Source organism: Ambystoma mexicanum, chromosome 9, assembly GCF_040938575.1.
Source record: "Ambystoma mexicanum isolate Mex_15411 chromosome 9, UKY_AmexF1_1, whole genome shotgun sequence".
In the NCBI taxonomy this organism is placed as follows: domain Eukaryota; kingdom Metazoa; phylum Chordata; class Amphibia; order Caudata; family Ambystomatidae; genus Ambystoma; species Ambystoma mexicanum.
The window spans coordinates 134,868,426-134,893,231 of record NC_090931.1 but is presented as its reverse complement, the minus strand read 5'-3'; the positions used below and the strand labels follow the sequence as shown (position 1 = coordinate 134,893,231).

The following is a 24,806-nucleotide window of genomic DNA, read 5'->3' as shown; positions in this document are numbered from 1 at the left end:
TCTGTCCTACATTAAAGACACTGTAAGACTGTTTCTTGCAGCAGAGTTCCCTCACTCATCATGGATTATGAGCCAGACATGGGTAGAAATGGTAATGTATCCTGCCAAAGTTTCATCATTTTAAATGAATACTGATATATGGGTTTTAGAGACTAATTGCTCAAGAAACATCCTTAAAATTTACTTAACCAACCAAAATGTTGTTTTTTTTGTAAATAAGAGTATTGGATTAATATTCTATATCCATCACTAATTAATTGTAGTGGTGAGAGCATTCATGCACATGGTACAGGCAGGATGTTCTCTAGTTATGGTTGTTTTTGGTTGCTGTGCTTATTACATTATTAATACCACCCTTGTGTGTGATATTTGCCAGGTTACCCATTGCTTTTGATATACTGGTGATGAAAAGGAGATGGAAGTCCTTCGTAGGCTGGTCTTTGGTGGCGCTAATATTGTTTTTGGTAAGTGGAAGCAATCCTTTTCTCTCTGCATAATGGAACATGATTGAAGCAATGCAATCAGCTGTTCGAGTTTTGCAATGATATCATTATGTTGTATGTGAATCTGTTTGGAGTAGGTGTGTTTGCCATGCTGTCTGTCTTTGTTTAGCTAAATAACAGAGCCTTTTACATATCGGCTAACTGTGTATTTTGTAGTGGCCAGAATGATTGATGGCCTTTTCTTTTCACTTGAGACCGAAAAAGGTTTGTCATAGGAGACAACCGTATGCCCTTTTGGGATATTTTTGTAGCAGGCAGGCTTCAAGAGTGACCTTTAATATGATGGCCATTCTCTTGGTAGCTCTGCATTTCATTATTCTGATTTGGGATTGAAGTTATCGGGTTGCTTTTTAGGTAGAAGTCTACCTTTCAGCCCCAGTGGCACCGACAGAGTTCTTGAATCACCTATTTTGGTACCCCAGCAGAATGTTACCAAGAAGCTGTAGCAGCATTTGGAATTGTATTAATGGCAATGTTTAAAACCCTACACGTCACTTACCTGTGGTAGTTTTCTGCACATGTGTTGATATTGTGTGCTAACGTTTACTTGATATCCAAATTCCTTCAGCCCAGCATTCTTTGGCTTAATGGGGCGATATGGCACCGTACCCCCTATAATATGTGTGCTACTATCAATGAAAGGGAGGAAAGAAAGGCAGTGTAAAATTGGTCTTCCTCACCTTGTCAACTAGCCAGAAACATATGTCTTGAGCATTTCCGGGAACAAAACTAGCAGGCTCTTCTACACCATCTGGCTAAAGACCGCTCCCATCCAAGATCAGCCCAAATAGGGGCATGGATCTCTGATGAAAGGATACAAAAGAACAAGTGAAGGCTGGATTAGGAACTCCCTAACTCCGGGCGAATCCCTTGGGCGCAGAAGCTCAGCTACATCTTTTACAAACCATCAATGCTGAGTTTCCGGAGAGTGGGGCTGCATTGCAAGAGCGTCCTCCAAGAATTGAGAAGTAATGGAAGTAAAAGAGCCCAGTACACGTGCTCTAAGCTTGATTAACCAGTTGAGAAATGGCACTTTCCTATTTCTATAACTGCTCCATTAAACTGCAGTAGCACGTCAATAGCGGTCATCTAGGTAAACCCATCAGACAATACATGGGTCCAACATGACAATTGCATGTGTTCATGGAGTCCGCAAAGGGTATTGTGTTGAATCTGGCAATGTCCTCATTTCCTTCCCTGAGGAGGCCTCCCCCTACATGGCCAGGGGACGGCAGTCGCTACCTGATCCGAACCCTGCGAGTAGCTATATGACGGCGGGAACATCTGGGGGGAGATGCACCTCATGAAAGTGACAGCGCATTGTTGGAGAAAACCACATACCCCTTTTGCTTTTATGGATGTTTCCTCTGTCCCTCTTGCCTTAATGGCATATTGCCCCATTTCTCCCCAACCGCCTAATAGATCTGTTATTGCTCCCCAAACTCCCATTAGGGTTAGTACATTGACAACTGGGACGAGGAGGAGGCAGGGAGTAGGGAGGATCACTTCCAATGAGGCTCAGTATCCACTTCCTCAAAATCTTACATGAAATGGTCAAAGAACTACTGACACGAGAGAGAACACAGTTATGAAGATGAGGAGGACCGAACGACCAACTCAGCGGTCTAGTTGTTGGAAAATGATTAAGCAAGCTGGTAAGTTAAAATACAGGATGACACAACTGACACTGATGGGGAGAGGGATAGGGAGAAAAGAGAGCTGCAGATGCCGAACTGCAGCACTGTCCATTGCCACACTGAGCACCACGCGGGGACAAACATGCCGCGGCAGCCAACGTGAAGGAAAATCCAGAGCACGAAAGGAGAAGCCTGGGTGCAGGGGGTCCACCGCTGAGAGACCAAGCCCAGCGGGAACCCCGCAACGCGAAAGGAAACACAGCGAGAGTGCAACGCTTGACAGGGCGCGCACAAAGCCTGTATGCCAAAACAGGAGAGAGCGACGGAGCACTGGAGGCAATCAGTTAGCCCTGGGAAGGAAAGGGGGTTGCCGCGTTACCAGCGTGTGAATGTCAATTTGTAAAATCTACGGAAACTGAAGGGGAACCAAAGGGAGGGGAAGCCAGAAACCAACGGTGAACCCAACGAAAGCAAGAAAGTTGATCGCTACTTGAAAACGCAATGAGAAGTGAACAGCAAAGCCACTAAAAAATAAAAGTACTGAAAGCCACTAATGGGTTATTAAACCCCAACCTTAAAGAAAGAGTCATTTGTGTTATAAGTCCTGGCAGGAAAGTATACCAGGTGAAGCAAAATGTTTGTGTAACACATTCGTGGTATGGGGATGCACTAGGTCAAGGGAAAGTTTAGCATTTGTGTAACAAGTCCTGGAAGTAGAGTATACCCGGTGAAGACAAATATAGGTAACTAATGTAAAAACTTTGAGTAAGGGGATGGCCTTGAATTCATGAACTGTTGAGAACACGTCCAGAAGAAAGAGTACTTAAGAAGAGACATACCCTTAGGATTTGCTAACATTAAAGAGGAACAGAAGGCCTGGCAAAGGGTGTTGATGCCCCAGGAAAAGTGAATTCACCAAAGGGAGAAAGTAATCCTCTTGGAACGTGATTATTCTTTTTGAATTGGTAAGATTGATGCAAGGAAACTGGGAAAGGAAACTGTTCCCTGGAACTGGGAACATTGGTTATTGGAAACCTTTTTGTTGGATTTGAACTTTTGTGTTGGACCTGAACATTTGAGCACTGGTGAATACCAAGAGACAGCATCCTTTGTACTGTGGAGTGTATTTGGAGTGTGAGGGCCATAATAGGATTACGGACACAGGACATAGTAGTTTTGTTTGGACATCTTGACACTGGCCAGACCCCTTCGTTTTTAGTTGAGGTAGGGAAATTTCTCCTGGAATAGGGATAGTGAGGTATTTCCAATCCCCATTTCTTTTAAATAAGATTGTAACCACAAACATGTCTCCTCTATGTCCGTGTCCCATTCCTGGTTCCTCACAGTGTGCTGAGTATGACTAAGATTGTTCTACAGGCAAGAGGAATATACAGAAAATATGTGTGGATGGCATTTATCAAGTGTAAACCTAGAAGAGAAGTAAAGGAGCTCTGCAGATGGAGGATGGGGTGATGCCAGAGTAGCAGGAGCGGTGTGTTGGATAAGGGTAGCAGGGAAGGAGAGGGAACTGGGAAAAGTAGGGTTGAGTGGAGCAAGAGTTGCGTGATGCCAAGATTCCATTATCCAGTCATTTTGAAGATTGATTTTCCACAGTTGTCTAGTCTTCTAAAAACAAGCGTGGTTACAATTCAAAAATGACAGAGGAGAAACCCAGGGAGAAACTTCAGAGGGAAACGGTCACTAAAATGGAGACTCCTACAACAAGGAGGCTGACGGTCCCAAGATCAGTCACGGCACGAATAGTCAACCTGTTTTATATTGTTACCAATATAGACTACATTACTGGATCTACAGAGAGGGCCAAGAGTTGATGGGGCTTGAATGAACAGTATAACATCCAAGAAGATATTTGAAGCAAGAATCCCACAAAGGACGCGCATAAACCTGTTTTCTTATGGCAAACGCACCCAAAGGCAGGAAGTACACAAATACCAATGCAAGCCATGGAAAGCACTTGCTGTCAACTAACGAGGACAAGACTAAGGCCCTTTGGTTGTGGGCAGATATTTAGGAAGGAAGAGTAGGAGCAATGCTCACCAAGGCGTCAAGTTATATGAAGGTTATTACCCCATGTGCAATGGGATAGTAATTCTGAGGAAACCAAAACACTACTATGGAGCTAGAATGTCAAGTTTTTAAATGGGCTCTGAAGGGGATGCAACTAATCCAAGGAGTTTGTCGCCTCTCCCCAGGCGGGGGAGCCACCACCCTTTGGGACTAGGGAGGCGAGCCCACTATGCTTAACACCCCTAGGGGACAGGGTATATGGGATCCCCCTGGAGGTGACTTCAGATAGCATCCCCATCCAGGGACTTCCATCTTTATGGGGTATGCAGGAGCTAAGGTGTGTGAGATTTCTTTGCAGGGGGGAGAGAAAGAGAAGGGTAGAGAGAGAGAGAGAGAGAGAGAGAGAGAGAGAGAAAGGGATAGAGAGAGAGAGAGAGAGAGAGAGAGATGCATGCATTTGGAGTGGCCTGACAGCACTTGCCTCTGCGAGCTGAGGCAAAGTCTGAAAGGGGAGCTGCCCAGCGCCGCACAGCCACAAATGCAATGTCACAAAACAAAAAAGTGTCCTGACAGGTTCACTAAACATATATATAAATTTAATTTATAATAAACTTCTCAATACCAGAAATATGGCACAAGCTATCTAGTTTTCTGTGTCCACCTAAGTTTTCATAGGGATACATTTTACAAAAATCACCATTTCGTACTTCTGTTTAAGCATTATACAGAAGTGACTTTTTATTATTTCAATTATTACTCATAAGCAAGGTCTGTCAATTACCAAGCACTATTAACTCAACATAAATTCCAAATCAAGCACAATATGTACAAAAAAGAACCAATAAATATCCATGTTCATGTACACAGTATTTCATACAATGCAAAAGACAGTTATATACACACATTAGAAAAAAACATTTGAAAAAACTTTTTCTCAGAATAGTCAACACTATATAAATTTTGAAGTTGATAGGCCCCCACTCAGAGGTTGAAACCATATGTCTCTGGATTATAAATGTTCAGTTCCATTGGGGGCATTTTCAATTGGTTAGCTAAATTCAAGGTCTACTAGCTAAACTCGGGGTCTACGTGTGACACCAGAATAAATCTAGAAGGTGTCATACTCGCACACGATTAAAACAGAAAGTGCGAGTAAACTACGTTTCGGCGGAGTGGGCCATTCCGCCTTCCTCAGGACCAGTAGAAGTCGTGACCCGAAATCTTTGTGCTGAAACCGTGATGTGCAGAGGCACAACCTGCACATCACGGTTTCAGCACAAAGATTTCAAACATAATGGAGCGGGAGGCTCCAGTCCATGCCGGGCACATTTTTGAATTGTGCAAGGCTTCCTGAATAACATCCTAGTGCCCTGCATCTATAGAGAGACGCCAAGCGACCACTGCACAGCTTCTCCCATTTAAAGTAACGTCAATTTGTAAATGTGAAGGAACAAATCTGAGCTTGAGCCCCAGACACGGGTCACGACTTCTACTGGTCCTGAGGAAGGCGGAATGGCCCACTCCGCCGAAACGTAGTTTACTCGCACTTTCTGTTTTAATCGTGTGCGAGTATGACACCTTCTAGATTTATTCTGGTGTCACACGTAGACCCCGAGTTTAGCTAGTAGACCTTGAATTTAGCTAACCAATTGAAAATGCCCCCAATGGAACTGAACATTTATAATCCAGAGACATATGGTTTCAACCTCTGAGTGGGGGCCTATCAACTTCAAAATTTATATAGTGTTGACTATTCTGAGAAAAAGTTTTTTCAAATGTTTTTTTCTAATGTGTGTATATAACCGTCTTTTGCATTGTATGAAATACTGTGTACATGAACATGGATATTTATTGGTTCTTTTTTGTACATATTGTGCTTGATTTGGAATTTATGTTGAGTTAATAGTGCTTGGTAATTGACAGACCTTGCTTATGAGTAATAATTGAAATAATAAAAAGTCACTTCTGTATAATGCTTAAACAGAAGTACGAAATGGTGATTTTTGTAAAATGTATCCCTATGAAAACTTAGGTGGACACAGAAAACTAGATAGCTTGTGCCATATTTCTGGTATTGAGAAGTTTATTATAAATTAAATTTATATATATGTTTAGTGAACCTGTCAGGACACTTTTTTGTTTTGTGGTTTAGTGATTTCCCGGTCCTTGACAGAGTAGGGATATACCCTCTAGTGCATTACAAATGCAATGTCGGCAGAGGGAGATGGGAGGATGGAAGAGGCAGTGTCCTGTTTGAACTGCTGATCAAAAAAGGAGAGTAGCTAGCGGAGGTCTTACTCGAGGACCAGTCAGAAGATGACGCACACTGCTTCTCTCAGGAGCAGTGAACACTAGAGGGGAACCTCTTGTAAAACTGTGGGTGAAGACTGGCCATAAAATATCTCCCCTGCGGAGAATGCAAGAGGCAAAATATCTAGCCACACTGTGTACACCGAGCCACCAGGGGGCATCAAACAGGAGAGTCAGAACAAAATATTCAGTTGCTAGAGCACAGGCACCAGACCCAGAGGCTAAGGGAGAGAACTCGGCAAAGAAATCGGCACTGAGCCCTGCCCGCAATACAAGCTGAGGAGAGTCAAATGTACAACCCCCGCAGAGCACTTCTAGACCCCAAAAGAGACTGAGGCACAGGACTTTGGGATCTTGAGCCAGAGCTGCACCACGAGTATGGAGATGGGGAGACACTGGCAGTAGTGGTGGCTGAAAGAGTAATCATTCCGGAATTACTGCAACAAAAGAGGTGGGTAACGAGCATTGCTATCTTGTTTAAGGCATGGTTGTAACACTGCCAGAGCGAAGATTTGAAGAGCAAAAATGTAGAAGGAGACTGTCCCAAGTTTCAATGCCCTGCTGCGCAAGATGCAGTAATGACACCGCCAGATGAAGGGAAAATGAGTATGGGAAACCCATTGCAAGTTTGGAAGTAGGATGCGGAAACTGTTGCAAGTTGGAATGCTGCGTTGTTTAGGACACAGTCGTGTAAGAGCGTTGCAGAAGAGAGATTGTGAGAACAATTGAAAAGTGAATCTATAGCGGACTTGCCTACTGGGAATTGTAGTGTGAACAATCTAGGAAATCATTGAGACTGTAGACCTGCTGGAGACTGTAGTGAGCGCCTGGTACAAGGACACTGAAAATTGGAATTTTAGCGAGAGGAAAATGCAGAGACATTGAGAAAGGGAAATCCTACTTCTGCCTGCTGTCATTACCTGGTACAGAGACAATTTACCGTCCTGCCAAGCCATACTGAGATCAAGGCGAGAGAGAGCATATGCCCACAGAGACTCTCCTTTTAATTAGCACACTTGTGCCATGTAAAATCTGTGGTTTTCAGTCTGTCACAAGACTTGTTAATGTGTCTGAGGGAATGGATGGCAGCAAAGGCCCTTCCAGAGAACAGATGAAATGAAATCGTTCCTCCAAAATAGCACGGCATTGGGCCTCCTCATTCCTCAGAGAGCGTGGATGCCTGTGGCGCGGCTCGGGGATTTTCCCTGGCACGAACGACCATATAAATCTGTGAGAACGTGTTTCTCTCTCAGTAAAACACTGATTTCTTAATGGCCCAAATGTCCACTGTTTCCTGCAAGTTTGAGAAATTGTTGCAAATTTTAAAATATTTTGACAATTCCTTCAGAGTTTCCTCTGTGTCCAAACGATCACCCTCTTCCTCCATTTCTTGGCAGACAGAGCATACAGATTCATAAAGAAAGGTAGAACAGAGCCAATGAGGCAGGGCAGCAACAGCATCTACAAATCTAGCTAGCATCGTCGCAGACACTGATTTCCTACCTTTAAGGTATGTGCCAGATACAATATAGTGAGTGTAGTTTGATGTAGCTTGTTGTGTAACTTCACCGTTAAATAGATAAATAATGTCAACTTTTACTCTTGTTGCCTCATAATTCCAGCATGCTCCTGCAGATTTCTTCCCATGCAGAACATTGTAAAACTATTCTGCAGATTGTAACATTTTTGCACAGGATTGGGCTGCCTCCCCCTTGTACAGCTGTTGAACTTGCATGGCACACTTTGGCCCTTTTATCAAAGTGATTAAAATCCACAATTGTCAGTTGTGCATTTCCACAGGACAGCTGAAGATACTTTTTGACATTGCAAAGTGTCTTGATATTATATTCAACTGGCAAAATACAATCTGCTGGTCTCCTCCCCTCTTTATAGGCACCAGTGCCAAAGAAATTACTATTTTGTCATTTTCTCAATCTGCACTTCCTAAATGAAAACATTCTAATAGCACCTCCTTTTGAAAACTCTCTGAGCCAGAGTTTGAATGTATAACGTGTGCGTAGAACATTCCCTTCCATTAATACAGGCTAGGTGCTTTCCTTTCCTGTTATGTTAGAAATGAATCTGAACAGGTCGATCTTCATTTTCTAAGTCCCACATAGCAAGCGCTGCCTTTCCCATCAATTCTTTTTCAAGGTATTGGGAGGATGTAAATGTTGGCATACCTGCTGGATAACATGTTTGAGCCCAACTGTATTGAATGAGTAGAGATGTGCCTTTTTCACTGTCTTTAAATCCCTTTCAATGGCACCCAGGCTAGCAGGTAGGATTCTCAAAGTAGTAATTCCAGCTTTTAGAGGGCATGGGAAACGCGCTCAGACAGGGGTGGGAGGCCTACCAGGGGGAAGCTCTGAGACAGTCCTTCCACTGTGGAGGAAGGTGGCAGTTGAGAGGGTTCCAGTTGCTTTCCCCACCACCCCACTTGTGTCAGTATGTCCCTGTTCAGTACATGCTTGCCTTGCAAACAAAATGCTGGCAGAGTCTTTATCCCCCTTTGGAACAATGTACCGTGCTGAGGCAAAGGCACATACCTCCAGCTGTGAGACAGGCATGGTATCAAGAGAGATGACGCAGACAACGGAATTTGTTTCACTTTATTGAAATATCAGGATGGTGTAAGGCCTAACCTGCCCTATAACCAAGGTAGGGATTTCTCCTGCCTAAAGAAGACTAAGGGAAGTATGTGTCTGTAAGTCCAAATCCAAAGGTCTGTCAGTGTCAAAACCAATGCTTGCCCTCACATCTAGAAATGAACATGGCGTGGGGTTCTTCTTAACCAAACAATTAGTGTTCAAAAGTAAAGTCTCAGCTGCTCTCAGCTTAGGTTTTTCTTGGGCTCCGCATTCCAAGTTCAACATAGTTTTAATAGCTGCTTGCCTCAACAATGTTCTGTCAGGTCTTGAGGTTCCCTTTTTCTCAAGTTCAGTATAGCATAGTTCACACAAAAGGGAGGTCTTGAGGTTCACTTCCCCAAGGCAGCGTTTTTTAGTTCCTTCGGCTCTCAGGGTTCCCTTCCCCAAGATTTCACTGTAGCACTTAAGCTGACTTCACTCACTCATTTTTCAATACAAGAAAACAATTGGTCCACGTGACCCACCTTGCTTTAACAATTAGTTCACAGTTCTCAGTATCTTGTTTACAATGTCCTTTGCTTAGGGCTCACTGGTCTGGGCGCAGTTGACGGACAATTCGGTCCACCCACTACAGGTTGCGCAACCAGTTGCCCTTGCACACGCTTTCTGTTCTTTTCAAGTTTCAAAATTCAATTCATAGAAATTTCCTTCAATATAGTTTGACAACAAGCAGGGGCGTGGGGTGCGTGCCAGCCACTCTTGTCTAATCCAGTTTTCACAAAACAAATTTCCTTGGTTTCACAAAGTTCACAAAACAAAAGCTCCTTTTAATATCAGCCTCTTGGGTTCAATAAGCATTTTCTTTCCATTTGTCTGAATGGCTTTTCCATGGGCATGTTTCCTTGGTCTAGGCTCAGTTGTCGGACCACACATCACAGGTTGTGCAACCAGGAGCCCATGCTTCTCCTTGGCTTCATTCATGATGTCCGTGATCTTCACAGCAGGGAACTCCTTTGTCTAGGCACAGTTGTCGGACCACACAGTCCACCCATGACCGGTCGCGCAACCATAAGTTCCCCTTAGCCTTTTTTGCCCCCCTCACAGGCTCTTCTGCTTCGGGCTTCCGACTTCTCACACTTGTATTCTCTTTAATTAGTGTAACACTCTCCTGCATCAGTCTTTTGCTTTGCCCCATACTTATGGCTCTTTCTCACATTGGTTGTTAGAATACTCAAGTCATTGTTTAATTTTTCATATGCTTTAGTTCTGCTCACAATGCTGTTTACTTACAGTCTGACATTCAATATGTCGGTTTAACTTCAAATGTTCCTTTGGGATTAAATATGATGTGATCTTATTCAAAAAGCACTTTCTATTCAGATTGGTATTCAATATAGTTTGTATTCACTTCTATTCATGGACCGTTACTTGCCTGCGGTCCCCTGGGAGTGCTCCGGTTTTCCAGTGTCCTCTGACACTAACCAGCTCTTCGCGTCTCCCCAACGACGGTTTCCACTGCTCCTGCTCACCTTCTCCGTAGCCGCGAAGCAGATTTCTTGGGCTCTGCTCATCCACCAGACATGTCTACGCATGCGCTGGCGTCCTTATGGCATCGCATTGTACGTGGACTGCATCCCCTCTGTGCCTGGCCCTCTCAGCAACTCTAACTGCATCTGGGCTGCTGTATGGGCACGGATGGCGTTCTCTCTGCTCCTCAGCTCTTTGGCAGCTCCACCTGCCTGCCTTCCACTTCGAAAGCTCCCGTTCCTGCACACACCACGTGACCCGTTCACTCCGGGTCCTGCAGGTCCTTCGGGATCGTTGCCAGCGTTCGGACATCCTGGACTCATTCCACCATGCCGGGTCTCCTTTTCTGGCTTGTTGAGATTCCTCCCTTTATTACACTTGAGTCCTATTAAGGGGCCTCAGGTGTGAGTTGTTGGCTTGTTTTGCCTGACCATAATGAACCCAATCAATTGGACTTGCCTGACCTTCGGTACTGGATGCATCCAGACCCTCCCAGTACTAGCGATGTTTGTAATAGGAAGTGTGCACTACTCTTAGATGCTTCTTCTGCTTCTCAGTACTTGGTAGGAACTTACAAGGAAAAATGGGGCATGAGTGGAAGTAGCCCATGAAGGCTGAGGGAAGGGAGGGTATGTCTGTGTTAGAGAAGGGGGATACCATGTCTCGCCATCCAGCACCCTATCCCCAATCCCCAAGGCCCCTCCACCCTGGTGATCGTCCCTCGCTTCTCCGCCCGAGGGTCGGGATCTAAAAGCGATGGCCCTTCCCTGGCCACCAGAGCAGAAGATCCCCAGGGAGTAGTTGTGAGAGTTCCTTCAGGTTTCTCACACAGCGGAGGGAATATTACAGTGCTGCACTCTCCCTGCGCCAGAGACCGAAACCCAGCTAAGTACAAACAACTCTCTTGTGACATGAGGGAACATCGAGAGACCACGGGAGTAGCGCTGTGCATCTGCAGCGGCAGACTGGCCTGTGATGCGCTCTATGGCAGCAACTGCAAACCGCCTTGGGCTGCAGATAACACCCTAGTCCAGCAGGGACTGAATATGGGGCAACAAACTCCCAAACAGAGACCCTTCTTACCTTAAGGGGACGTGGACTATAAGGCCACCTAATACAACCCTGGAAACTGCATTGTCCAGGCCTCCATTGCGACTCGGCTTGTGCAGGGAAATGGGACATGGCTAAGCCCATTATTTAACATCTTTGCTCTATACATCCCCTCTCGGGTGGGGAAAAATGGGTCCACATTGGCCAGGGAAAGCAGACAAATGGAAACAAGTGGGGAAACATAAAAAGGACATGAAGCAGGGATTTGTGGGTTGTTTGGATGAGGTCAGAGGTGGAAGAGGAGGAGGTGGCAGACCAGCAGCAGGAAGGAAGGAGCATCGAACCGTGAAGGTGATTTCTTAAGAAGGTGAGGTATTGGTTAGAGAATTTAAGTGGTAGTGGAGTGTTAGTGTGCATGGAACCATAACAACAAGTGTGGTTAGAGGAGATAAAGTAAAGCGTGAATGTAACATTTTTGGGACTGAGTGAAAGGATGGTGTCTGAGTAGGAGGTGGGTGGTGGTGTAATGAAGATATGGGAGTAGTGGGATGGAGGAGTAGTGGGATGGAGGAGGGAGTAGTTGGATGGAAGGAGTAGTGGCATGGTTGAAGCAGTAGTGTACTGGAGGAGGGAGTTGTAGAGGCAGGAATAGCATGGAAGAGGCAGGAATAGCATGGAAGAGGCAGGAATAGCATGGAAGAGGCAGGAGTAGAGCAGCGGAAGGAGGAGTAACATCAAAGGTTGGAGTCGAGACCTAGCAGGAAAGAGACATCAGCGTAACGGAGGCTAAAACGGGGGAAAGTAGAGGCAGAGTTGGAAGAGGAGAATAGTAGGAGGCGGAAGAGGAGAAGGTGAGCGTAGCAGGAGGAAGACCAAGTCAAGCAGGGTGTTTGTCAGGCACAATCCATACCCCTTTAGAAAACTAACAACTGGCTAGAGTAGGGACAGTTTTAGGAAGTCGCTGAGGAGATTTAGTTAGAAAAGGCATCTCGTCTTCATATCCAGTATAAGATAGATCTTGGTCTGCAGGGGTCAATATTGTCAATAGTTTCTCACCTAGATGCTTTACTAGACGAGAGAGAAGGGGTAGATGGAAAAGGGAATATATTATGAGCAGAAATACAGTGTTAACATAACCATAGACCAAAGAAATAGCCTGTAGAATGGGTGTTAGCCCAGGTAATGCATTGGTAGGAGAAAACCATGGCTCAGGCAAAAGGATAAGGGGTGGCTCCCATCAGAAGTAAGCTTAACTACTGGAGTAAGGAATGCTAGCTGGGAGGATAAAAGCAGAAAGGCTGCAAACAAAATAAATGAAGACGAGAGGGTTTCTGGAACAAATGGGGGGAAAAGCACATACGGAATGAGCCAAACCAGCCAGGCGCAGATCGTGGGGCAGAGTGAGAGAGAATCTGGGAACTAGAGGGGTGGAATAGGGGAAAATGAGAGCTAGAAAATGCTTGGCCAACCTAAAGATGAGATGTAAAGGCAGAAGAACTTGGGGCCTGCAGGGAAATGGCTGAGAATTCCAGGATTCACCCGGCAGCAATTCAGCACTGCTAAACCGTGCTACTTTGCGAAGACTGGTTCAAGAGCCTTGGTTTCTTCCACATTAAAGGCTTGGTTTGTAGCAATTCAAGGAGATTGGGATACTTTCTCCAGCATGGCATTTCGAGCAATGTGAAAGGGAGGATCCATGGGGAACCTAGTTTGCAGAGGACCGCGTAATGCAACTGGCTGGTCGTACAAATAACTGGTCTGGGGCTACAATGGCTGAAATTCCCAAATTGTGTGGAAAAAGGTGTCCGTGCAGGTGCGAATAAAGACTTCAGGACAGATTCCGGGTTGCATAAGATTCCCAGGCTTGGGGAAATGTGTTCCTCAAGGAGGTCTAACTCACTCCCATAATGGTAAACGTATGTCATCTCTGCAAACTTGCAAAAGGTGAAAAAGCATGGTATCAAGGAAATCTGGCAAGAATTTGTAAAGTCTGCATTACCCTACATTTGACCATTATCAAGTATGTTCTGCCATCATTCAGTTATTTGCTTATTAAATGGTTGGTCAAAAAGACCTAGGGGTTTGATATTTTGATTAACATAGATATATGCAGGTGCATACTTTGTTCTATGTTCCAACGGCTGCACTGTTGTTCTATTTTTAACTTTGTTTTTTTAAAGAAATAGCTTTTTTTGCAATGCTAAAAACCCTCTTTTTATTTAATGTGTCCCTTCTCTCTTATATCCTGGCTCCTAACCTCTACATAGTCTTTCCTCTCCTGCTTTCCTTCTGTACTTTTCCCTTCACCTGTAACTTGAACCTTCAATCTAAATTAACTGCACTGATGTATCTCTTTAAATGTACTTTACCTTTCCTTCCTCATTACCATAGTTGTCAAACTTTCAAATGGTATGTGACTATGCTTTTGTACTGCACTGCATCCCCACTGTGGTAGTTTCAAAACATCAAATCTTCGTCTGAGGCATATTGTGCTCCCGCCCGTGGTAACCATACCTTCATGCTGCAAAAAATAGCAAGTAAGATCCCTAAAAAATGGTTAATTGTGACATTGCAATTTTATAAATTCATCCTCACGCTTTCATCATTGCAATTGAACAACATACTAATTCGTTTTTTTCAATGGGTCCCTTAACCATGCATTTTCTGTTTACAGGTCCCCTTAATAGCCATTGACAGCTACTACTACGGTAAACTGGTCATCGCTCCGCTCAACATTGTTACGTACAATGTGCTCACCCCTCACGGACCCGACATCTATGGTAAGTTTCACCTTCATGAAATTTGCATGGAGTACAGCAAGAGCCCTTATAGGAGTTCTGGCAAAATGTGATTTAATAGAGAAGTGTCACACAAAATCTCTGGAGAGGGGCTTTCTATGGCACAAGTGGTGAATGCCAGACAGTGGTTTGTGGCTCACTGAATTCATAAGAGTGAAATATCTCCTGATTTCTCATTAGACACACACAAAATGAATTGCAATAACCAATGAAGCAAAATATCCATCAGTTTGGCCTCTGTATAGTTTTTGTGAAGGGCTCGGTGGTTAGGTTGTCGTCCCAATTGTTGGGATGTTTGTGGATTAGCTTTTGATTCTGGAGTGGAAGGTGATACTATAGGGATGTCCTTAATGTTGGCTGGTGCCTCCAGATAGTATAGTAGCAGTTAATCTTTTTTTTATACAGAAAAACTGAAGTGAACTGTTACAAAAGAAAAACACTTCAGCCATTTTGAGACCTTTTTTAAGTGTGATATTAATAATACACAGTATTCACATTTCCTTTATGAATGGTGGTCTTTCCAGAAAGCAAAAGTGTTTTTTTTAAAGAAATGTTAATTATGCATTCATATCAAAGGTGTATTTAAATTTTTTTAACTAGCTTTGCGTTTTGAACTGTAACCCATGGATATTAATATACAGTAAGCAGGGCAACTAATCGGGTAGTTGACAAACATTAGAGTAATGTACAGTGAGGAGCGTCCCAGTTGACGAAGGCAAATCAAAGGACCTGAACTGGCGATAGGACATAACATACAAGAACAATTGAGCAAGTGAATGATCACCTAGGAGCTGGGTAGGCATAGTTACATGCTCGGCACTGGAAATGTCGGTGTGTTGGGGTAATTAATTCTGAGATGATGTGTGCACTCTCCAAGTGCAGAAGTTGACGTCTTAACACAGCGTAGTAGGGCGCGAGATTTGAGCAGCATTCTAAACGATTGAGGATCAGAGTAGAAATTGGAGATATGCCAGCGTGGTAAGTAAGGAGAGGGTGGATCCTGTCGACGTTACCGGTAGCAGTTATGAAGTTGTGAAGTTTCCGATCACTGTAGAGGAGGACCTGAAAGTGCCACTGCAATGCAGAATCTGATCACGTCCAAAGACCTCTTATACCAAAGTGTACTTTTCTTGTAGGTGCAGATTACCACACATTTTAACTTAGTTGTTTATGGATGTTAGGATGGCTCAGCCAGTATAGCAGTATAGGTAGGCCTCCTAGGCTCTGATGCTGCCTCTGGGAATATTCATTTATTTAATATGTTGGAAAAAAGGGGCAGGATCTCGTAATCATTTGCCCTGTGCAGGATTTAAATATTATTCATCTAATAACATGGAGGCCATCTGGTACTGGGTCTTATAGGTTTTATCCATTGGCTGGAGGGTTGAGTGATTTAGCAGTAATGACCAAATCCAACCCTTTTGTAGGCTGTAGAAAGAGTAAATTATCAGCAAAACTAAATCGATTAGAGGCACACGTGTGGCTTTGTTCTGCGCAATCTACTTTTGGTGTCTATATTTAGGGCCTGTTTCACAGAAGCATTTTATAATGGTGCAATCCTATTGGAAAAAGTTCTGTGAATCAGGCCTTTAGTGTCCATGCTGCTCCTGTGACTCGCACACATCACACCTGTCATGACATTTAATTGTACCACTCCAAAAAGAAAAAGTCTTGAGTATAACCGGAGTGGTTGACACTAGAACCCGTTTATTAACAAACATTACAATGTTTAAATTCAAGTAATCCTTAACTCGGGGACTACATACACATATTCTGCTATTCCTTGCGATCATTAATTGATTCCTGGATTACAATTTAAAGTTTGCTATTTATGAAGTTTATCATTTTTCAAAAGTATTTGTTAATCTACAGTTCAACATTACCATGTCATGATAAATACCATAAAAACATTTTTTTTCGAATATGCTGGCTATCGAGTGAATCACACTATTCTCCAGGCGACCAATGGCCTATACGTGTTTCGCACTTAAGCAGGTAATATTTACCACTGCATGTGCTTCTTCAGGGTCTCTTAATGGCTTTCAAATGTTACTATTTTAAACTATATACATAATTAATAATTTACCGAAAGTTGAAAAATATTTTTTATACAATGTATTTGACATTATTTTGTTAGTTTGAATTGACATGATCCCAGCGGGGTATTTTCTTTTGCCTTCGTAGTATGAAGTTTCATCAATCGTATCTAAAAATTCATCATCTAATGATGATGAAAACTTTCGGTTCCTTTTTCATTTTTAAAAGTAATATAGTAATCTGTGGATGAGATCAATTTAATTGATCAGATATTAGTCACTGACTCCATTTATTAGACCATCAATCTTTATTGAGAATAGTTTTGGAATGAAAAGAATTTTGTTTACCTTTTTGATTATCCTTCCATTTGCCCAGGTTCCTGATATTAAATGGAGATGAAAGTTTCACATGTATTGTAGATTGTTCTTGGTCTATTTCTTATAGCTGATCCTCATATAAAAATTGACAAGGGGATGTAACCTATAGTGAACAAATCTTAAATATTTGAGTGTTATTTTGAAAATGATTACTTAAAATTAAACACATCTCGCTCAAGAACGAGAGATTGGATATACAGTTATAAATGGAATTGAAAAGTTTTAAATGGAGAAAATTGAATCAGGGCCGCTTTGTAAAACAGTGGGTTGTGTGCATTTCACTGACTCATTTAGACTCATTTAGACAAATACATAGTTCTAAATATAGAACACTTGCCAGTGGCTTTTTGTGAAGCAGCACGTATGCTGTATATATTCACTGTGCATACGGCGTTTGCATTTTAAAAGTGGCACCATTGTACACCGTTTAATTAGTGCTCAAGTACATAATAACAGAGAGAGGACTAGACATATACATAATTGACCCATCTCATAGTGTCTGGCCATCACATATGTATTATCAAAGTGTAATATTAGTATGCTCTTATTCATTATTAACTCCCAATTGATTTATTTAAAGAGATTATCAAATCATTGTTTGGATTTCCAGAGATTACCTTATTATGCAAGTGATATTAATGGGAAGAAAGATCCTATTCTCGAACACATCTTTCATGTATAACTTGTAATTTTAATATTTTATAATTTGCAAACTCTTGGTGCTGCAATTCATAATTACTGATAATGTCTCATACAATCTATTTATTGCATAAATCAATTCAAGCTGTGATATTATTCCAAACGTATTTGCAAGTGTTGCATGTTCCACGTTTCTGAAACCCAATTTTTTCAATAGCTAACCAAGAATGTAGTTGGTGTGGACTTTGTGGTGTCAAATGGCTGGGTCATAATCTATCTTTTAACGTTCTTGCTTTTCTAAATGTAATCAATGGTGTAACTCTTGATAACTGCCAATGTTTATTCAGCCATTTATGTACTAACTCACTGTCCGATATTATGTTTTGTGATGAATCCTATCACTGTTGTTCACTCTCTTTTTTGCCAATGTTCGGTGTAAGTAGATCAGACCGTGGTGTGTGCATTTTCGGCTCTTCCCTATCAGTGTAGATTTTTGCATTCTTTTTCTCTAAACTTGGTCTTAATGGCTGATTTACTTTTGATAATCCTTTGTAAAACAACAGTTTTTTATTAGCCCTTCCAAATTCTCCCATTGGTGTGTTTTCTAAAACATGACTTGACACCTCAAGGCCACGCATAATAACTCACCAGTTAAGACTCACTGTGAGGCCATTATCATTGGCCACTGCAAATTGTGCGCCGCTACATATTTCACAATGAAACTCTAATGGATGACCAATAGGACTCAAAATTCAGACAGATTCTATACATATTTACACTGGTTCGATAGCATTGGTCTATAGCAGATCACTAAAACGCAAATAACCAATATGTGTTCTAAGTCTGTCGCTACAGGAGCTGTGACTGAATCAATGCTCATTCGAAGATCATCGTTTCTTCTTTATGTAGACGTGACCATGTTAAGCAAGAACCCTTCCCATTGTTAGAACTCATTACATGCTCTTGGGAAGTCTGGGGCTTTTGAAGAGCTTAGTTAATGTCAATGATTGCATTACCAATTTCTTGACAACATTGAAGGAATCTGTTGGAAGCTACCAGTAGAGAATTATTAAGCCGAATTAGTTGTTATGTAACGGGTAATGCCCACATGCTCTTTATTTTGTCCTGTGACTCCGTTGAGCACCAACAAACGAGCATGCCTTGATTTCCTCTTTCCCTATCGCCTCTGCTGGTGGTATCCTACCTTCACTGTACACTGCTTCATTACTTCCTAGCCAATATGTGGCTGCGCTCATAAAATCGGTTCCTAGTCATTGCATCGAATGCCATACCAGAGGAAAAAAAGCATCGGAAAAAAAGCATTGCGTGCATTTTTTTCTTTTCTTTTTTTATTGGGTGGTCCCCCTCAACCCCCCTTTTTTAACGTTTAAACCCCATTTTTATTACACTAAACCCTTTACCTTTTAAAAAAATAAAAAGCATTCAATGCTTTTTTTCTGATGCTTTCTTTTCTCTGGTATGGCATTCGATGCTATTGCATTCGATGCAATGACCAGATACTATAAAATCTAAGTAGAATACATTACAGTGAAAGGTAAAAGTGACAGGCTTTTGAAGGGTCGCGAAGCTTTATAGAGCTTCATACTGACCCAGCTTGCACAATCGAAAGGCTCTTTTCTTAAAGATGCTTTTCGTTAGGGGAAATTGTCTGCTTTCTGTTTTAGCAGAGAGGAAGTGTCCGAGCCACCCTATGCCATAACCAGGTCATCTGCCAGAAGAGCTGTCAATTTAGCGGACTGGGGGAAAGTTGTATATCCTAACTCCATAAAGGTAAAAATGGCCAGAAAAAGTTTAAATCACTCCCATTACAGGGGAACGCTGACCTTCTTTTTGCCTACCACTACACTTGCCTGAAAAAAGATAACTGTCTTCCTGTTATGCTCCCATCAAGCAGACAATTGACATTATATCTTATTTATTTATATCTGTAAAACTGTCCTAACCACCCACGCACCCATAACCAATCATGTATTAATCATGCGTCAAAGCCCGCAAGCATCAGGGCGCACATTCACACAATAAATACAACATCGCGAAACGGGACATCTACGATACCAACAGCATAATCTACTCTAATAAACTGAGGTTTCCAGCAGTGGGAATCCCCAGCCAAGCTTGGGACAAACGATATCAGCCTGTACGACATGGGTCTGATAATAAGAGCATCCCAACTTCACTGAAATACTTATTTTTTTAAGTTTTTTGTAATAGATGTATGGACCCGGCTAAATTAGCCCTGTAGTTACAAGTCTGGTAACCTTTCGCAGGGACAAGGCAAGGAAATGTACTAGCCATACGCTGTAAGTGCAGGCGAGACAAGTACAGGAGTCATTAGGGGAAGGGAAGGTCATTTGATTCATGTAAGCAGGTTTGAGTTAGTTTTCTGTTCATGAAGCCAGATTTTCACATTCCGTTTGAACCTCTTGAGGGTATATTCTGTTTTCAGGGTTTTGGGAAGGTTACAGAATTTCAGACTCAATACTGTGAGGAATGCCCCTCTGTGTTTGTCTTTCATAACCGCGTGTAGTTCGGTTGTTAAGCTGTGAGAAATCTTCAAGTTCATATAGGTACACATTTGTTTATCTGGGGGTTCAGGTATTTGGGAGCAAAGCCCTGGAAGGGTTTGAAAGGAATGCATGCTGTTTGCTGTGTTCATCTCATTGCTTCATGGAGCCAGCTATGGTTTTTGAAACCTTTTGAGATCTGCTTCCAGGGCTTGAAAGCTAAAATATATATCTTTTTATTAAAATAATTGCTTTATTTTGGATAAGTTGCAATTGGTTTTTGTTAAATCCTACATACAATTACAATAGTAGTGTAGGCAGAGAGGACAAAGGGACCTGGTCATTTAAAATATCTGCGTCATTTCCAATTTGGGGCCAATTCTCCTGAGAATGTAGTGCTGGAAATGCAGGGATTTTTGGGCTAGCTGGTCTATTTCTGCTGTTAGGAAAGTTTAGTGTTGAAAATTATACCTAGATGTGTTTGCCTGGTCCAATGGGATGGGTTCTTGGGCAAAGGTGGAGGGGGGGGTGGCATCTAAAAGGTAGTGTTGCCGAAAAGAAGAAAATCTGTCTTTGAGGCATTGAGACAAAGATTGTTATCTCTGGTCTAACCAAGGATTCTCTGGAAGAGTTCAATTATTTCCTGAGTGTTGTCATCAGGCTCCATATTCAATGATTTTGCAAAAAGAAGAAAAGAAAGAAAAAATTGGAGAAAGAAAAAGTTGGAGGAAGAAAAAATTCAAAGTTTATAGTATATATTCAATAGTACCTTAGAATCATCCACAAATAATTTTTTGAGAAGAGTTTGATAACGTCTGCTAGTGGTTTAAGTTACACATTAAATAGCTATGGGCTAAGATGAAACAAACCCTATTGAACACCACACATTGAGAGACATTGTTTAGTTGCTCTCCCATTTTAATCCTCCAGGTACAAATGTGAAGATACTTGGTAATACACTTCTATGCAATACCATCTATTCCTAGCTGAACTTTGATTCTTTGTTTTAGTGGCTGATGGATGACATTCCCACAGGCAGCTAGTGGGTCAAGGCGTCCTAGGGCTGTTGGTATATTGTGCTTTCAGAATTTCCTGTTTTATGAAAAGGAGAATGGTTTCCATACTCCTGATTGTGCAAACACCGGATGTAGGGGGTTCTCTTTACTTTGTTGTTATGGTTCTCGCCTTTAGTGATGTCTGTATACTGCTTGATGTTAGTGATCTGTTACAAAATGTGGGTGATGGTTCCACCAGGTTAGCTGTTTTCCTGATCAGGGTAGCTAGGCACGGGTCAGATTGTTCAGCTGATGCCTTTAATTTCTAAGTGATATTATTCAGCCCTTCAGTTGTGATGGAGTTGAATTCTATAAATATAGATGGTGTGAGCAATCTGGGGGCGCCCTCACTTCTTTCTCCCCATCATCCTCTGCTTAGGACGCAAGGGGAAGGGCCATCGTTCTTGGATCCCAACCCTGGGGGTGGAGATGCGAGGGAGGATCACCTGGGCAGGGAGACCTGGGGAATGGTAGGGGGATGTCCTTGGGTGAGACGCGGTATCCCCCATTTCCATTCCATGATGAATCCTCAGTCCCATTTGCATTAATTGGATATTGCTACCCTTTTCTATCTGCCCGGAACAACATTAGAAGATACCATAAATATGGGAACACTGGGAAGAGGGTGAAGAAGAGCAAGTCTGCAGGCGAGACATGGTATCCCCTTTCCTTATGACAGCCAACCTCATCCTCCCCCTGCCTTTGTGGGCTATTGCACACCATCTCCCGTAATTTCCCCTAATTTATCATATTTATGTTTATGTATTTTAATTGGTTATTTATAGTGCGCTTAATACCCATAGGCTTCTAAGCACGGACCTGGGGATCCAACCTGTGGTGCTCCGCATCGTCTTGCTTCCAAGACGAGTGTTTCCCATGACCTATCCTCCTGAGACTAAACCATGATAGTACTGGGATGAGGAAGAGATGACTAGGAGTAGTGAACACTAGTAAGTCATTTCACCACTCTAGTACTGAGATGAGGAAGTGCCCTGCAGACTGTTGTGAGGGTCAGGCCTGTCTTGAGTACTCCACTAATTATACCAGGCAATTGGAACTTTGCACTCGCACCTGCAACCTGTCCAGTGGTTGCAGGTGTATAAAAGGTGGAGCCGACAAGGGTGTGAGAGCGACCAGCTGGAAAGAGCCCAGGCTGATCGTTGTCTGGCCTGGAAGGAGAACCCTGCGTACCAGGAGGCAGCCGAGGTGGGTCCTGTAGTAGAGCCAGGATGCCGGCAGACGAACCCATGAAGCTGTGGAGCCAAGGGCCGCGCGGGCAGCTAGAAGGCCAAAAAAGTTGGAGCCTCATTGGTCCGAGGTCCGCAGCCAGAGCCGCAGATGCAGAAGAGCGAATCCGTGTCACTGACAGCATCCGCGGGGAGAAAGCAGAGCTGCTAGCAACATACGGCGAGAAGGTGAAGTACAAGCAGGGCTCGCAGTCGGAGGAAAGTGTGACGGCAGAGCAAAAGCCGAGATAACAGCCAGCAGGAGGAGACGCCAGGGAAAAACACTCGAACCGGGGCACTCCTGGGGCTGTGGGAAGCCAAAATAGATATTGAATGAATAAAAAATTGAATAAAAAATATCTGCAATATGAAGTGAACCCAAGGCAACGGGTTGAGAACAAAGTTATTGAATAGCAAACTAAATGAAGGCTTTTGGCAAAGCTATGACCAGATGCTAGGTTTGTGTAAAATATATGTACCACATATTGAATGCAAAGCACAAACCATATGAAATATAGTGCAAAGCAAGTACTGAATATTGCGAGAAGGTGCAAAAGCAAGGTGGTGAAGGAAAAAGGACACCACAAAGTGAACAGTATGCGAAAACACATTGTGGCAAAGCCAAGAGGCTGACAAGGAAAAGCCAAGTGAGTGTGAACTATCACACAGATACAGACGAGCCTGTGTGGGCTAGAACATGTAGGGTTTCTGGTTGCGTGACCTGTAATGGGTGGACCATGTGGTCCAACAACTGCACCTAGACTGGAGATACCTTATTTGTAAAGGCCAAAAACATTGAGTGCAAGTGCAAGTTGGTAAACTGACATCTTGGGGAAGGGAACCCTGAGACTTAATAAACGTTGTTGTTGTCTTGAGGAAGGGAACATCGAGATTCTTTTTGGAATTGTGCTTCTTGAACCTGGGGAAGGGAACCCCCGAGACGTTCTGCACCTGTCTTGAACTTGGGGAAGAAGTAAGCCCTGAGCTGGAAGATGCTCAGAACTTTGTTTTGAACACCAGTTCATGTACTGCTTTATTGCTGACGTCCCTTGACATTATTTAGCTTTAGTTGTGTGGGCAATTATAGGTATGGACACAGACAGACTTTAAGTGGAACTTTCTGACTCCGACTTTCCTTAGCTCCTTTAGGTAGGGAAATCCCACCTTCGTATAGGGCAGGTTCGGCCTTCAACCATCGAGACATTTGAGTTAATAAACCATTTCTGTTTGAACTTTTAATGTGTTGTCTGTGTCTTGCTCCATGATGCCTTCACAAAATATGGACCTGATTTATGGATTGACGTTGTGTATATATTCAGCATTTTTTTTAAAATTATTCGCTTTTCTTTTAATGTAGATTCTATTGCCATTTATGTCTTGTACTGGTCAATTTTGATATTGAAACCTGCTGCATGGTTTTATGTGTTTTGATGAGATTGTATCCGAAATAAAGTGGATGAACTAATACAAAGTTTTGCACGTAAAGACTGATGGAATATGGACCGAGGAGTCTGGCAGTCTCTGGCATGCTCTTTGGCTGGTCGTGCACCCAGAAGTAAATCGGATCAGGAAGCCACGGAAAACACCTTCCCACAGCAGATATGCGTGAATATTTCGCTCTTGTGCTTCCTGCACCCAGAACCGAGACGCAGTCTACATTTCTGCCATCAATGGAACAGGTGCTTTTCTCTGCAAGATTGTATGGGTATCTCGAGCACAGACATATTAACCAGGGGCCAGTTCTCTGAGAAATAAGATGCGAACGGAGAGAAAACAAACAGTTGGAAAGAAATCTGATATTGCGGCTCTAAATGTATTGTGGCAATTCTCTATCTAGTGTGTACCACCTTGCTCACATATCACGGTATTCAGTTCAGAGTCTTAAACTGCAGAAGCCAAGCGCTATGTATACTAGCCCACTGATCATTAAAACGAGACGCATTACAGGTTTCTTTTATTTTGGGAATTCACTTTAAGCGCATGGGCCCTCCTTCTCTGCAGCCTGTGTGATTTCTGCCGGTCCGTAGCGAATGCGATCTTTACGAATTGTTGTACTATTTTCTTTTCACTACATCGCTCCGTTTTTTGTCATGGTCTCAGCTGGGGAACTGTTTAGATCCCCTACCACTCATAAGTATAAACGTGTTCACCCCTGGCACAGCAAACGTGTTCTTAGTGTTGACAGTCTGAGAATGAGCGTGGTCATCGTTCAACCTTTTTACCTTCGTTCAGAGTGGTCTGTTCAATGTTATTCCCCGTACGATAAAAGGAAGTGAAACGTGCACAGACTTAAGAGAGACGCCTGCAACGCCAAAGGTAAACTTGAAGGCGTTCTGTGTACTGGAGCGATGACAACTGATCCGATCAAACATATTTGCATTGTCGGACTTTGTGTTTTCTTACCTCCAATTAGCTTAATATATATATAGCTTAATAGACTTGCAGCGAAGACTCTACCGGGCGATATGGTCCCTGAAGTGAAGACGGAGTTCTTTCACGAGTA

The 24,806-nt window shown here is 42.9% G+C and overlaps 1 protein-coding gene across 1 annotated transcript in view; it reads left to right on the top strand.

Annotated features, from left to right (window-relative positions):
- The window catches only part of ALG9 (ALG9 alpha-1,2-mannosyltransferase), a 944,483-nt gene that overhangs the window by 106,664 nt on the left and 813,013 nt on the right, over positions 1–24,806 (top strand). Inside the window, exons 7-8 of the mRNA XM_069614305.1 lie at positions 377–464; positions 14,321–14,426. Coding sequence (XP_069470406.1) covers positions 377–464; positions 14,321–14,426 — 194 coding nt within the window. The remainder of the gene's footprint in view (positions 1–376; positions 465–14,320; positions 14,427–24,806) is intronic.